At 48.5% G+C, this 15,940-nt stretch overlaps 1 protein-coding gene across 1 annotated transcript; it reads right to left on the reverse strand.

Annotated features, from left to right (window-relative positions):
- Positions 1-9,861: 9,861 nt before the first annotated feature.
- On the reverse strand, positions 9,862-11,043 carry LOC309550662 (uncharacterized protein; the record flags this gene model as incomplete). The annotated part of the gene is made up of 1 exon (XM_082250996.1): positions 9,862-11,043. The coding sequence occupies one exon, from the start codon at positions 11,041-11,043 to the stop codon at positions 9,862-9,864; it is 1,182 nt and encodes a 393-aa protein (XP_082107122.1).
- Between the last annotated feature and the right edge of the window lie 4,897 nt (positions 11,044-15,940).

Here is a 15,940-nt window from a genome sequence, read left to right on the forward strand (position 1 = left end):
CAGACTTCGGTAAATGACTCGACTTGACTTGTGCCCTATGACTTGCGACTTGACTTTGACTTGCGACCTATTGCTTGCAGTGACTTGACCCCCGCTGGCCGCTGCCCCCCCCCCCCCCCCCCGCTGGCCGCTGCTTTGGTTTGTTCCGCTGTCTCCATCCTCTGCACCAGTGAGTGACGTTGGGAGTGATCGCCGGGACGGGACCTATGATTCACAGCGGAGGAGGATCCTCCTCTTCGGCTCCTCCTCCTCTCCTCCGCGCCAAGAAGACCGGCTCCACCCACCCACCTCCTCCCTTATTTGTTGTGCGGCGGCGGCCGAGCTGAGCTGTGAAAAAGACCGACCGGCCCGTGGAAGGTAGGTAAAACTATGCCTGGAGCCATGATCATCATGTTGGATGTGTGTGGAGCAGTAAAAAAAGGCAGCACTATAGGCCATTGGGAGCGGTGAGTGACTGTCTGAGCATTGCAAAATGCCAAATGGAGCCTGGAGCCATGTTGGATGTGTGGCGCAGCCAGTAAGGCAGCAGTGCAGCAATATACTAGGCCATGGGAGGTGAGCAAATGAAAATACCAATGGAGCCATGATGTTGGATCTGTGTGGACTGGAGCATGTGTGGAGCACCAGGAGCAGTAAGGCAGCACTGTAGGGCAGGCCATGGGAGGTGAGCAGAAAATGCCAATGGAGCCAGTGTAGGGGGTCAGTATAGGTGGGTCAGTATAGGTGTCAGTGTATGGGGGGGTCAGTATAGCTATTAGTGTAGGGGGTCAGTGTAGTGGGGGTCAATGTATGTGAAAATGTAGGGGGGAGTCAGTGTAGGGGTCAGTGTATGGGGGGTCAGTGTATGTGGGAATGTAAGGGGGTCAGTATAGGTGTCAGTGTAGCTGTCAGTGTACGGGGGGGGGTCAGTGTAGGTGTCAGTGTATGGGGGGGTCAGTGTAGAGGAGGGTGTGTCAGTGTAGGGGTCAGTGTAGGTGTCAGTGTATGAGGGGGGATCAGTGTAGGGGGGGGTCAGTGTATGTGGAAATGTAGGGGGGTCAGTATAGGTGTCAGTGTATGTGGGGGTCAGTGTAGGGGGGTCAGTATAGGTGTCAGTGTATGTGGGGGTCAGTGTAGGGGGGTCAGTATAGGTGTCAGTGTATGGGGGAGGTCAGTGTAGGGGGTCAGTATAGGTGGGTCAGTATAGGTGTTAGTGTATGGGGGGGTCAGTATAGCTATTAGTGTAGGGGTCAGTGTATGTGGAAATGTAGGGGGGAATCAGTGTAGGGGTTCAGTGTATGGGGGGTCAGTGTAGGGGTCAGTGTATGGGGGGGTCAGTGTATGTGGGAATGTAAGGGGGTCAGTATAGGTGTCAGTGTAGCTGTCAGTGTATGGGGGGGTCAGTGTAGGGGGTGTCAGTATAGGTGTTACTGTAGGGGTCAGTGTAGGCGGGTCAGTATAGGTGTCAGTGTAGGGGGTGTTAGTGTATGGGGGGGTCAGTGTATAGAAATGTAAGGGGGGGGTCAGTGTAGGGGTCAGTGTATGGGGGGTCAGTGTATGTGTCAGTGTAGTGGGGGTAAGTGAAGGGGGGTCAGTGTAGGTGTCAGTGTATGGGGGGGGGGTCAGTGTATGTGAGAATGTGGGGGGGTCAGTATAGGTGTCAGTGTAAGGGGGTCAGTATAGGGGGGTCAGTATAGTTGTCATTGTATGGGGAGGTCAGTGTAGGGGGTGTTAGTGTAGGGGGGTCAGTGTATGTGGAAATGTAGGGGGGAGTCATTGTAGGGGTCAGTGTATGTGTCAGTATAGTAATCTGGTAAGTTAGTGTAGGAATCAGGTAGGTCTGTGTAGTGGTCATATAGGTCTCTGTAGGTGTCTCTGTAGGTGTCAGTATAGTGATCAGGTAGGTCAGTGCAGGAAACAGGTAGGTCTGTGTAGTGGTCAGTGTAATTGTCAGGTAGGTTTGTGTAGTAGTCAGGTAGGGTTGTGTAGTGGCCAGGTACGGCTGTGTAGGTGTCAGTATAGAAATTAGGTTGGTTAGTGCAGGAATAAGGTAGGTCAGAGTAGGTGTCTGTGTAGTAGTCAGGTACGTTTGTGTAGTGGTCAGGTAGGTCAGTGTAGGTGTCAGTATAAAAATTAGGTAGCTCAGTTTAGTAATCAGGTCGATTAGTGCAGGAATCAGGTAGGTCAGTGTAGGTGTCTGTGTAGTGGCCAGGTAGGTTAGTGTAGGAATCAGGTAGGTCTCTGTAGTGGTCAGATAGGTCTCTGTAGGTGTCAGTATAGTGATCAGGTAGGTTAGTACAGGAAACAGGTAGGTCAGTGTAGTGGTCAGTGTATTGGTCAGGTAGGTCAGTGTAGTGGTCAGGTAGTTCAATGTAGGTGTCAGTATAGTAATTATACAGTATAGCTCAGTGTAGTGATCAGGTAGGTCAGTGTAGGTGTCAGTATAGTAATCAGGTAGGTCAGAGTAGGAATAAGACAGGTCTCTGTAGTGGTCAGGTAGGTCAGTGTAGGTGTCAGTATAGTAATCAGGTAGGTCTGTGTAGAGGTCAGGTAGGTCAGTGTAGGTGTCAGTATAGTAATCAGGTAGGTCAGAGTAGGAATAAGGTAGATCTGTGTAGTGGTCTAGTAGGTTTGTGTAGGCCCTACACTTAGGGGGCGCAAATTACTTGACTTGCCCCGGGTGCTGACAACCCACGCTACGCCACTGTCTCTTTGTACCATTAAATATCGCCTTATTGATAATTTGCATTTTTTTTCTCATGGGTACAGTAATTGTGATCCCTCCACTCCAGCACCTTCTCCAGGCGGCCATTACCCAGCAGCAGCACGCACCCCACCGAGAATCATTCTCTGTGACTGTGAAACCGTCTTTCTTATTTGAATGAAGAAAAGTGAGTACAATTAATTTAATTTTATACATGCCCTAAATAATCACACATTATCTTGTATTAAAGAGAAAAAAAAAGGTGCTGCCCTTTGCAATCATTGTTAACCACTTAAGCACCAGGCCTATTTCTATCACTTTACAAGGTAAAAACAGTATTTTTTTTCTTGAAAATTACTTAGAACCTTCAAAAACTTTTTTTTTTCCAGAGACTGCATCCGGTCCGTGAAATCTGGATGGATGGAAACCCTATTTTCCATCCGTCCAGGGGATCTCCGGATCGGATGAGAGTGGACAGGCTTGTTGGCCGTTTAATTGCTGAGTGTTCTGCTCCTTGTATGCTGTTTGGGCATTCAAAATGTTTCTTTAATATGCCAAGAAAAAAGCACTAAGCACTGCAGTTTTGTTAATGTTGGAAATAAAATAAAACATTTCCTGAAGTGAACACTGACTTTTAACTCATTTAAAGGTGAAAATTGGGGTAGATCAGTATTTTGACTTGATTTGTGACTTGACCAAAATAAATGACTTGACTTGACTTGCTTGACTTCTAGCAGTGACTCGACTTGACTTGCTTGCTTTTCGCCACAGTGACTTGGGACTTGCTTATGACTTGAAGGTTACGACTTGAGACTTGCTTGTGACTTGCACATGTGTGACTAACTCCCGCTTCTCGGCCTTTTGGCTAAGATCAAGTGTAGTATCTGTTCTTATCAGTGTTGGAATGGAACCTGAAGGTTAGTATCGGTGGTGGCCGAAGTTAACCGGGGCGCTCTGGGCGTAACTGGAGGACCGGAGTAGGCCAAACCAGAGAAAGCTGGACGGTTCCAATGCCTTCCTGATTTGAATGGGTCCGCCCCTGTCAGTTTGAAGGGAGTGGGAAAGCCGGGCGACCACGGTTAGTACTGCTCCTGGATGTAATTGGTGGGAGTGCGGATGGTGAGGGGAAGGGCCTTTCCTCTTGGGTGAATTTGGCTAGAAGGGGGCCATTTTCTATACCCTCGAGGTTGGGCTCTCCCCGAGCTGTCTGCATTCCTGGCCTCCTGACAGGAAGGGCTACACTGGGTCAAGCCAGGGGCTGAGACCGAAAAAGCCCGTGGTGTACGTGCCCCTGGGGTGGCAGCCCAGGGGTGCCTCAATCTCACTGGTGAGGGGCAGCTCACCTGAGTTTTTGTGGCACCTTGGTCACTGCACCATCACACTTTTTCAGCACCTGCCTCTTGGGGTGGGCCTTTTGGCCAACACCAGAGGAATTTTTTATTCCTGGCCGGGGGGCCTGCCGAGGTCTTGCACTTAGGCACTACCCAGCACTTCTCCACTTCCCTTTTCCCCCACTCTGTTTTTTCTTTGTTTGTGTAATCACGTATGTCCCTTTTTGGTTGTTTTGTCACTTGCACGACTTGGATGGCGTAGGTCCTCGGGCCTGCCCTGTAAGTCTTGGGAGGGGGGTGGATATGGCCTTTTGGCTTAGTTCGCCCTCCCCCATGGGGTCTCCCTTCGGGGGAGCCCTACCTAGTACTCGGGGTGGGCTGTTTCGGCAGTCCCCCTGAAGAATGGAGTCTGCCCGGCTTCGGGCCCCGGGGGATCAGGGTCAGGGCCCTTCCTCTTCGGAGGAGGGCCATGTGTGTACGCCTTGTGCACTTTTTGTGTGTTCACGTTTGCGTGTGTGCACTTTTTTATGCACCGGGTGTAAGTCTTTTGAGTGTGTTTCACACACCATGGGCTTTAAAAAAAAAAAATAAAAAAATGTGTGACTTACTCCCATGTCTGCCATGCATACATCGCTTCTCGGCCTTTTGGCTAAGATCAAGTGTAGTATCTGTTCTTATCAGTGTTGGAATGGAGCCGGAAGGTTAGTATCGGTGGTGGCCGAAGTTAACCAGGGCGCCCCGGAACAACCGGGGGACTGGAGTAGGCCAAACCAGAGAAAGCCGGATAGTTCCAATGCCTTCCTGATTTGAATGGGTCCGCCCCTGTCAGTTTGAAGGGAGTGGGAAAGCCGGGCGACCACGGTTAGTACTGCTCCTGGATGTGATTGGTAAGGAATGGCGGATGGTGGTGGGGGAACCTTTCCTCCTGGGTTGAATCTGGCCTTGCAAAAGGCTTGTCCCCAGTTGAAGGCAGGTTCTCCCTAAGCTGTCTAAAATTCTGATGCCTCCTGATGGGATAGGGCTACACGGGGTCTGGCCAGGGGCTGAGACCAAAAAAGCCCGTGGTGTACGTGCCCCTGGGGTGGCAGCCCAGGGGTGCCTTAATTCTCACTGGTGAGGGGCAGCTCGCCTTGAGTTTTTGTGGCACCTTGGTCACTGCACCATCACACTTTTTCAAGCACCTGCCTCTTTGGGTGGGCCTTTTGGCCAACACCAGAGGAATTTTTTATTCCTGGCCGGGGGGGCCTGCCAAGGTTTTGCACTTTGGCACTACCCTGCACTTCTCCACTTCCCTTTTCCCCTTTCCCCACTCTGTTTTTCTTTGTTGTGTGTCACGTTTGTCCCTTTTTGGTTGAGCACTTTGCACGACTTTGATGGCGTAGGTCCTCGGGCCTGCCCTGTAAGTCTTGAGAGGGGGTGGATATGGCCTTTTGGCTTAGTTCGCCCTCTCCCATGGGGTCTCCCTTCGGGGGAGCCCTACCTAGTACTCGGGGTGGGCTGTTTCGGCAGTCCCCCTGAAGAATGGGGTCTGCCCGGCTTCGGCTGGGTGGACCAAAGTGAGTACCTCAGTCCCTGTCAGGAGCTTCGCGCCCCGGGGGATCAGGGTCAGGGCCCTTCCTCTTCGGAGGAGGGCCATGTGTGTACGCCTTGTGCACTTTTTGTGTGTCCACGTTTGCGTGTGTGCACTTTTTTATGCACCGGGTGTAAGTCTTTTGAGTGTGTTTCACACACCACGGGCTTTAAAAAAAAAAAAAATGTGTGACTTACTCCCATGTCTGCCATGCATACATTAACCCCTTGATCACCAATAAAGTTAACCCCTTCCCTGCCAGTGTCATTTTTACAGTAACAGTGCATATTTATAGCACTGATTACTGTAGTAATGTCATTGGTACCCCCAAAAGTGTCAAAAATGTCAGTCAAGGGTCCAATCTGTCCGCTGCAATGTTGCAGTCCCGCAAAAAAAAATCGCAGATCGCCGCCATTACTAGTTAAAAAAAAAACAATAAAAATGACATAAATTTCCCGTAGTTAGTAGCTGCGATAACTTTTGCGCAAACCAATCAAAATACGCTTATTGCTATTTTTTTTTTACCAAAAATATGTAGCAGAAAGCAAATTGGCCTAAAATGTTAAAAAATGTTGATTTTTACACTTTTGGGGGGGGGATTTCATATAAAAAAAATGTGAAAAATATTGTTATTTTTTCAAAATTTTCGCTCTTTTTTTGTTTATAGCGCAAAAAGTAAAAATCGCAAAGGTGATCAAATACCACCAAAAGAAAGCTCTTTTTGTGGGGAAAAAAAGAACATCAATTTAATTTGGATACAGCGTCGCACAACCGCACAATTGTCCTTTAAAGTAAAGCAGTGCCGAATCGCAAAATAGGGCCTGGTCAGGAATGGGGTAAAATCTTCCGGTCTTAAAGCGGTTAAAAATGCACTCATTGAGAATTGTTTTGTCAAAGACATGTAGCTAAATACATTTTGGCCTAAATATATGACAAAAATTGAATATATTGGATATTTTTTAACTGTCAAAGTAGAAAAATATTGTTATTTTTTCAAAATTGTTGCTTTTTTTTATTAATATCGCAAAAAAAAAAAAAAATCGCAGAGATGATCAAATACTACCAAAAGAAAGCTCTATTTGTGGGAAAAAAAGAACGTAAATTTTGTTTGGGTACGGTGTTGCATGACCGCGCAATTGTCAGTTAAAGTTGCACAGTGCCGAATCGCAAAAAGTGGCCTGGACGTACAGCAGGAAAATCCTCCGGTAGTAAAGTGGTTAATGCAAAAGTTTAAAAAAACTTTATTTTTTGATCCTTTGTTTTTAACCACTTCTGGACCGGAAGGTTTTACCCCCATAATGACCAGGCCAATTTTTGCGATACGGCACTGCATTACTTTAACTGACAATTAAGCGGTCGTGCGACCAAGTACAATTGCTGTCCTTTTTTTCCCACAAATAAAGCTTTCTTTTGGTGGTATTTCATCACCTGTGCCGTTTTTATTTTCTGCGCTATAAACAAAAAAATTTGGAAAAAAAAAAACAATATTTTTCACATTCTGCTATATAACATTCCCAATAAAAAAATGTAAAAATCTAATTTTTTCAACATTTTAGGCCAATTTGTGTTCTGCTACATATTTTTGGTAAGAAAAATCCCAATAAGCGTATTTTGATTGGTTTGCGCAAAAGTTATCGCGTCTACAAACTAGGGAAAAGATTTATGTCATTTTTATTTATTTTATTTTTTACTACTAATGGCGGCAATCTGCGATTTTTAGCGGGACTGCGACATTGCAGCGGACAGATCGGACCCCTGACTTACACTTTTGGGGGGACCAGTGACATTACTACAGTAATCAGTGCTAAAAATATGTACTGTTACTGTAATAATGACACTGGCAGGGAAGGGGTAAACCCAGGGGCGATCAAAGGGTTAAGTGTGAGCCTAGGGGGTGTTTTCTGACTGTGAGGGGGGGGACTTGTGAAATGATCACAGAGACGTGTGATCCTATATAGGAGGATCTCTGGTTCATTTCAGAGAGAACAACGGTCTGATGTGTTTACAACAGCAGACCGTCCTTCTCTCTCAGCTGGGAGCGATCGCTCGTGCCCGGCCGCAAACTTTTTAAAGCCCGAAGCGTGTGAATCACACTCAAAAAAGACTTAGCACCCGGTGCATAAAAAAGTGCACACACACAAACGTGAACACACAAAAACTGCACAGGTTGTGCGAAAATGGTTTGGCCTCCGAAGAGGTTGGACCTATACCTTGATCCCCCGGGGCGCAAGACTCCTGACAGGGACTGAGGTACTTCCTATGGTTTGCCTGGCCGAGACCTGGCAAACCCCGTTCTCCAGGGGGACTGCCGAAACAGCCCACCCCAAGTACTGGGTGGGGCTCCCCCGAAGGGAGACCCCATGAGGGAGGGCGAACTAAGCCAGAAGGCCATGTCCACCCCCTCCCAAGACTTTCAAGGTATGCCCAGAGACCCACACCGTACTCGTCGTGCAGGAAAAGAAGAGTGAAAGTGAAGCGACACACTACAAAGAAAAAAACACACAAACAAAAAGGTGGGGAAGGGGAAGTGGAGAGGTGAATTAGTGCCTAAGTGAAAATACAAAGGCAGGCCTTCCGGCCGGAATAAAAATTGCTCTGGTCGAAGCCAAAAGGCCTTGCCCAAGAGGCAGGTGCTGAAAAAGTGTGTAGGTGCAGTGACCATGGTGCCGAAAAACTCAAGGCGAGCTGCCCCTCACCAGTGAGAATTAAGGCACCCCTGGGCTGCCACCCCAGGGGCACATTTTTTTTTAAAGCCCGTAGCGTGTGAAACACACTCAAGACTTCACCCGGTGCATAAAAAAGTGCACACACACACACACAAACGTGAGGAACACAAAAAGTGCACAGGGTGTGCGAACAAATGGTCTTCCCTCCAAGGAGGTAGGACCCGAACCTCGATCCCCCGGGGCGCAAGACTCCTGACAGGGATTTGAGGTACTCATGGTCTGTCTGGCCGAAACCAGACTGACCCCGTTCTTCAGGGGGACTGCCGAAACAGCCCCCACCGAGTACTAAGTGGGGCTCCCCCGAAGGGAGACCCCATGAGAGAGGGCAGACCAAGCCAAAAGGCCATATCCACCCCCTCCCAAGACTCAAGGCAGGGCCCGAGGACCCACACCCTACAAGTCGTGCAGGTGAAAAAAGGTGATAGAAAAGTGACAAACTACAAAGAAAAAGCACACACAAACAAAAAGGTGGGGGAGGGGAAGTGGAGAGGTGAATTAGTGCCTAAGTGAAAAACAAAGGCAGGCCTTCTGGCCGGAATAAAAATTCCTCTGGTCGAAGCCAAAAGGCCTTGCCCAAGAGGCAGGTGCTTAAAAAAGTGTGCGTAGGTGCAGTGACCATGGTGCCGAAAAACTCAAGGCGAGCTGTACCTCACCAGTGAGAATTAAGGCACCCCTGGGCTGCCACCCCAGGGGCACATACACTACTGGCTTTTTCTATCCCGGCCCAAAGGCCAGACCAAGTGTAGCCCTATCCTACCAGGAGGCATCAGAACTTTAGACAGCTTAGGGTGAACCTACCTTCAACTGGGGACAAGCCTTTTGCAAGGCCAGATTCAACCCAGGAGGAAAGGCTCTCCCACCGCCATCCGCCGTTCCTTACCAATCACATCCAGGAGCAGTACTAACTGGCCACGGAACCAATCCAGTTTTCTCGCTCCCTTCAAACTGGTAGGGGCGGACCCATTCAAATCAAGAAGGCAATGGAACCATCCGGCTTTCTCTGATGTGGCTTACTTCCCAGTCCCCCGGTAGTTCCAGAGCGCCCTGGTTCATTTCGGCCCCCACCGATACTAACCATCAGGTTCCATACCAACTGATAAGAACAGATTTTTTGGTTGAAAATGTAATCTTTATTTGCATAAAAGATATACAAAAAACAATACTTTGTCGGGGTACATTCTCCCCTGTACTGCGACGCAGCGCATAAATACACTACATTACAATACATTTCCGGTCATACTAATAAATACATTCAATCAAATACATTCATTCTGCGGTATGATGCCTGATGTGTTGTGCGGAGTAAGGATACCCCGTGCCATCACATCATGCATGATACCTGCAATGCAATACCCCTAAAGCATGAAACTAAAAACATTGTCTAAACGTTGCATTCCTTAAACGATATCAAATAATATAACATTTCAAAAAAGCAACAGGTGTGATGGGGGAGTGGGAGAGTGGGGTAAGGGGAGGGGAATGAAATCACAGGCCCGAAGCTTTATTGAATGGACAAAGACACACAAGGGAGAGTGGGGGAAGGGGAAATCTTCAGACCTCCTCTTCCTCCATGAGATCCATCAGGTTATAGTCTCTGAGCAGACTGTGGACCAGTCTGCGACAGTCCTCAATGGACATCCTCTCCCTCTGGTGGATAAGGCGCTTTCTGGCGCACCATAAAGTGTCCTTAAAGCAACACAACACCCGCCAGGCGTTGTCAATGTCCTCTTGGGAAAAAGTACCATGAAAAAGTCCATTCAGCACAGCGAAATGTGTGATGGCGGTCTGTGGAACAAAGTCTCTAAGTTCAGGTTCCAAGGCCCTCAACAGGCTCTGTGCAAATGAGCACTCCCAGAAAACGTGAAAAGACGTTTCCTCGTGGATGATACAAAAGGGGCAGTGCCTGTATCTGCACAAGTTTCTGGCATGCATAAATGTCCTGAGTGGCAGACCCCCCTGGACAGCCATCCACGCCAGATCTTTATGCCTGTTGGTGAGTCTTTTTGAAGAAACATTTCTCCAGACCACTTTGCAAGTGGCTGAAGGGAGGCCTGGAACAGTCTCAGCAATGTCCGATGCTCTGATCAACTTGTAGATAGTTTTTGGCTTCCACAAGTCGGGCTTAACTCCATGCAGCCCCAGCTCCCTGATGAACTTGAAAGTGTCCAAGTAGTACCAAGGAGTGTCCCAGTTGTAGGGGATGGAGCTGTCCCATTTGTCCCATCCAAGGGACCTCCAGAGAGGCAGGAGGAAGAAACGGGACATGGAGTTGCCTCCAGAGTCCGAAGTTCTGTCAATCAAAGTTCTGCGGATGCAGTTGCAGGCAAAGAACACCCCCAGTAACGTTGCGATGTCGGGCACGCCCTTACCGCCCTTGAGGGGTTCCTTGAACATGACTGCTCGCTTCACTCTGTCCATCTTGGAGCCCCAGATGAAGTGGAACACCGCCCTGGTGATGGCCTTGCAGGTGTTGACCCGGGGGGGCCAGGCCTGGGCGAGGTACTGCAACACAGGGAGAATCTCGCTGCGGAGTACCAGTGTTTTCCCTTCGATGGTGAGTTCTCTGAGGCTCCATAGTCCAAACTTTTGTCTCATCTTGGACAGTCTCTCCTCCCAAGACTTCAGGGCTGCGCCCTCAGCTCCAAACCAAACTCCAAGAATTTTGATGAAGTCCGTCTTGATGCTGAAAGGGATTGATGCAGAAGAAGGCAGGAACCACTTTCCGAAGAGCATGATCTCTGACTTCCCGCAGTTGACTTTTGCCCCTGAAGCTTTGCCGAAGTCCTCACAGGTCTGGACGAGCGAGTCGATGGAGCGCTGGTCAGCACAGATCACCGTTACGTCGTCCATTTAGAGTGAGCACTTGACAACCCTTCTGTCCGGTCCCGGTGCGGTGATCCCTCTGATCTCTGGGTTCTGTCGGATGCATTCGGCAAAGAGCTCTATACAGCAAACAAAAAGCAGAGGTGAGAGAGGGCAGCCTTGTCTGACCCCAGAGAGAACAGGGAAAGGGTCAGTTTTCCAGCCATTCACCAACACCGTACTACAAATGTCATTGTACATCACATTCACATACGAACAAAACATGTCCCCAAGACCAAACCTGCGCAGAGCTCTGCACATAAACTCATGGGAGACACGGTCAAATGCCTTTTCCTGGTCAAGACTGACCAGGGCCGCGTGCACACGGCGGCCTCGAATGTACTGGACCGTGTCCCGGACAAGCGCAAGGCTGTCCGCAATCCTGCGTCCAGGAATGCCACAAGTCTGATCCGGGTGGATGATCTGTCTGATGACAGATTTCAGCCTGTTGGCCAGAACCTTGGCGAGGATTTTGTAGTCCACGTTCAAGAGAGAGATGGGACGCCAATTTTTCAGATTCCCCTCTCTCCCCCTTACGCTTATACAAAATCGTGATCATCCCCTCCCTCAGCGACGGAGGCATTGTGCCCTCCACCACCATCTCCTCGTACAGCTCGAGCAGGTCCGGGCCAACGAGATCCCACAGCGCTACATAGAGCTCCGCTGGGAGACCGTCGCAGCCCGGGGTCCTGCCCTGCCTAAAGGATCTGAGTGCAGTTCCTCCAGCGCCAAGGGGGCGTTGATTGCTGACATACCTGCAGGATCAATTTGGTTAGATAAGAACAGATTTTTTGGTTGAAAATGTAATCTTTATTTGCATAAAAGATATACAAAAAACAATACTTTGTCGGGGTACATTCTCCCCTGTACTGCGACGCAGCGCATAAATACACTACATTACAATACATTTCCGGTCGTACTAATAAATACATTCAATCACATACATTCATTCTGCGGTATGATGCCTGATGTGTTGTGCGGAGTAAGGATAACCCGTGCCATCACATCATGCATGACGCCGCAATACCCCTGAAGCATGAAACTAAAAACACTGTCTATACGTTGTATTACTCAAACTGTATCAATACCAGGGCTTTTTTTCAGCGGGAAAACGCCGGGGAACGCAGTTCCGGCACCTCTAGTACTGAATGTATGTCATGGCAAGGGGTGCTGGAGGGTTTACTGATGCTGGATCTATTGATGCTGGAGGGGATCTATTTTTGGATGGCAATCTATTGTTGCTGGTGGAGGATCTTTTGATACTGTGGGTTAATTGTTGCTGGAAGGGATCTGCTGTTTGGGGAGGGGGTCCACTGTTGCTGGCTGCTAAAGAGTCTATTGATGATGGCTGCTGGGGGGTATATTGCTGTTGGCTGTGGGGGATCAATTTTATTGCTTTTCTTGTTATCATAACCAAATTCCATACATTCCACTTCAAAATTATACTTGGCTCTATATTCTCTAAAAGGGGCTGTACTGGAAGCTGGGTAGGGGGTGGATCCAAGTGTCGGTGCTCAGAGGTGGAACCAAGGGTTAGTGCTCGAAGATGGGTAGGGGGCGGAGACACAAAGTAACTTAGAAAGGGAAGTTCCTGCACCTTTTCTCTGAGAAAAAAAGCCCTGATCAATACTATAACATTTCAAAAAAGCAACAGGTGTGATGGGGGGGTGGGAGAGAGGGGTAAGGGGAGGGGAATGAAATCACAGGCCCGAAGCTTTATTGAATGGACAAAGACACACAAGGGAGAGTGGGGGAAGGGGAAATCTTCAGACCTCCTCTTCCTCCATGAGATCCATCAGGTTATAGTCTCTGAGCAGACTGTGAACCAGTCTGCGACAGTCCTCAATGGACATCCTCTCCCTCTGGTGGATAAGGCGCTTTCTGGCGCACCATAAAGAGTCCTTAAAGCAACACAACACCCGCCAGGCGTTGTCAATGTCCTCTTGGGAAAAAGTACCATGAAAAAGTCCATTCAGCACAGCGAAATGTGTGATGGCGGTCTGTGGAACAAAGTCTCTAAGTTCAGGTTCCAAGGCCCTCAACAGGCTCTGTGCAAATGAGCACTCCCAGAAAACGTGAAAAGACGTTTCCTCGTGGATGATACAAAAGGGGCAGTGCCTGTATCTGCACAAGTTTCTGGCATGCATAAATGTCCTGAGTGGCAGACCCCCCTGGACAGCCATCCACGCCAGATCTTTATGCCTGTTGGTGAGTCTTTTTGAAGAAACATTTCTCCAGACCACTTTGCAAGTGGCTGAAGGGAGGCCTGGAACAGTCTCAGCAATGTCCGATGCTCTGATCAACTTGTAGATAGTTTTTGGCTTCCACAAGTCGGGCTTAACTCCATGCAGCCCCAGCTCCCTGATGAACTTGAAAGTGTCCAGGTAGTACCAAGGAGTGTCCCAGTTGTAGGGGATGGAGCTGTCCCATTTGTCCCATCCAAGGGACCTCCAGAGAGGCAGGAGGAAAAAACGGGACATGGAGTTGCCTCCAGAGTCCGAAGTTCTGTCAATCAAAGTTCTGCGGATGCAGTTGCAGGCAAAGAACACCCCCAGTAGTGTTGCGATGTCGGGCACGCCCTTACCGCCCTTGAGGGGTTCCTTAAACATGACTGCCCGCTTCACTCTGTCCATCTTGGAGCCCCAGATGAAGTGGAACACCGCCCTGGTGATGGCCTTACAGGTTTTGACCCGGGGGGGCCAGGCCTGGGCGAGGTACTGCAACACAGGGAGAATCTTGCTGCGGAGTACCAGTGTTTTCCCTTCGATGGTGAGTTCTCTGAGGCTCCATAGTCCAAACTTTTGTCTCATCTTGGACAGTCTCTCCTCCCAAGACTTCAGGGCTGCGCCCTCAGCTCTAGAGTTGAGCGGACACCTGGATGTCCGTGTTCGGCGGGTTCGGCCGAACTTTAAAAAAAAGTCTGGGTCCGTGTCCCGGACTTTTGCCGAACCTTTCCCGGACACCGAACCCCATTGAAGTCAATGGGGACCCGAACTTTCAGGCACTAAAATGGCTCTAAAACACCAAAGGAAAGGGCTAGAGTGCTGCAAATGGCAGCAAAACGTAATTAAGAGCATGGCAAGTGCTCTGCAAACAAATGTGGATAGGGAAAAAACTTAAAACAACAAAAAAAAAAAAAACAGAAAAATAAAACAATGTTCTTCATCTCTGAAGGACGAGGCCCATATGGAGTAGGAGGGAGGTTGAGGTGGTGGTGGATGTGGCGGTCTCATAGGCGTGCGCACAGGGTGTGCCGGATGTGCCTGGGCACACCCTAATCACCTAGGGCACATAGCATTATCACTCTGTTTGCCAGTGAGGAGATGGGAAAGATCTCCCTCGGACCTGCTCTGCTCTATTTCTCTTTGCCAGCAGGGAGAGTAATGTATCGGGGCCATGTACATGTAGGCAAACACATGCATGTGTATTTCAACTTTGGGGTGCACACCCTAATGCAATAGGCTGCGCACACCTATGTGTTTGCCTGCCTGGTCTTTAGCTGTTATCTTTGGCCATCTGCCAAGCATCACTTTAAACACAGGTCCAAGGTGTCATCTTTGTCTGTCATATTCGCTTGTTTTTTGTGTGACATCACTTCTCGCTTCCAGGCACAGGACAAACAGGTTGGCTCCGATTGTTGAGGTTCAGATGTTATCTTCAACGTCACTGAAATTCCTGGAGGCCTGACAGATGATGGAAAAACAATATCTTAGAAAAAGAAGCCAGAAAATGTATACTGTGACATACTGCTGTCTGCTCATGTTACATTAAAGAAAAAAAGTTTTCAGATTCATATTAGTTCACTTTCTTAAAGGGAAGAGATGATCTTAACAGTTTCAAGTATTCTGTATATATTATCTAGAAATGTGCTAGCATTTCAAATTCCTGATCTCTTTATAGATGCAGACTCTTCTTCTTACTTGCTAGTGCTAAACAGTGACTTCGCTTTACTGCTCCTGACTGCAAGTGTAAAGATCATAGTTGGCTGATATGGCTGTTTTTTGTGAAAAACAAAATGTTTGTATATATATATATATATATATATATATATATATATACAGTATCTCACAAAAGTGAGTACACCCCTCACATTTTTGTAAATATTTTAGTATACCTTTTCATGTGACAACACTGAAGAAATGACACTTTGCTACAATGTAAAGTAGTGAGTGTACAGCTTGTATAACAGTGTAAATTTGCTGTCCCCTCAAAATAACTCAACACACAGTCATTAATGTCTAAACCGCTGGCAACACAAGTGAGTACACCCCTAAGTTAAAATGTTCAAATCTGGCCCAATTAGCCATTTTCCCTCCCCAGTGTCATGTGACTCGTTCGTTTTACAAGGTCTCAGATGTGAATGGGGAGCAGGTGTGTTAAATTTTTGTTATCGCTCTCACTCTCATATTGGTCACTGGAAGTCCAACATGGCATCTCATGGCTAAGAACTCTCTGAGGATCTAAAAAAAAAAAAGAATTGTTGCTCTACATAAAGATGGCCCAGACTATAAGAAGATTGCCAAGACCCTGGAACTGGGCTGCAGCATGGAAGCCAAGACCATACAGCAGTTTAACCACTTTAGCCCCGCTCACATGGAGGCTACTGCGGCAAAGTGCAGCGATCCCGTCCAGCGACGTAGACCTACGTCGCTGGACTCCGCCCCTTGTGGGCGGCGCTCGCGCGCCGCCGGAGGCTCGCTCACAGCGGAGGTTCATTCACAGCGGGAGTCGGGCCAGAGGAGGAGCAGCGGCGATTGCCGCTGCTCTG

This window comes from Pelophylax lessonae, assembly GCF_965119305.1.
Source record: "Pelophylax lessonae genome assembly, chromosome: 3".
NCBI classification, from domain to species: Eukaryota; Metazoa; Chordata; class Amphibia; order Anura; family Ranidae; genus Pelophylax; species Pelophylax lessonae.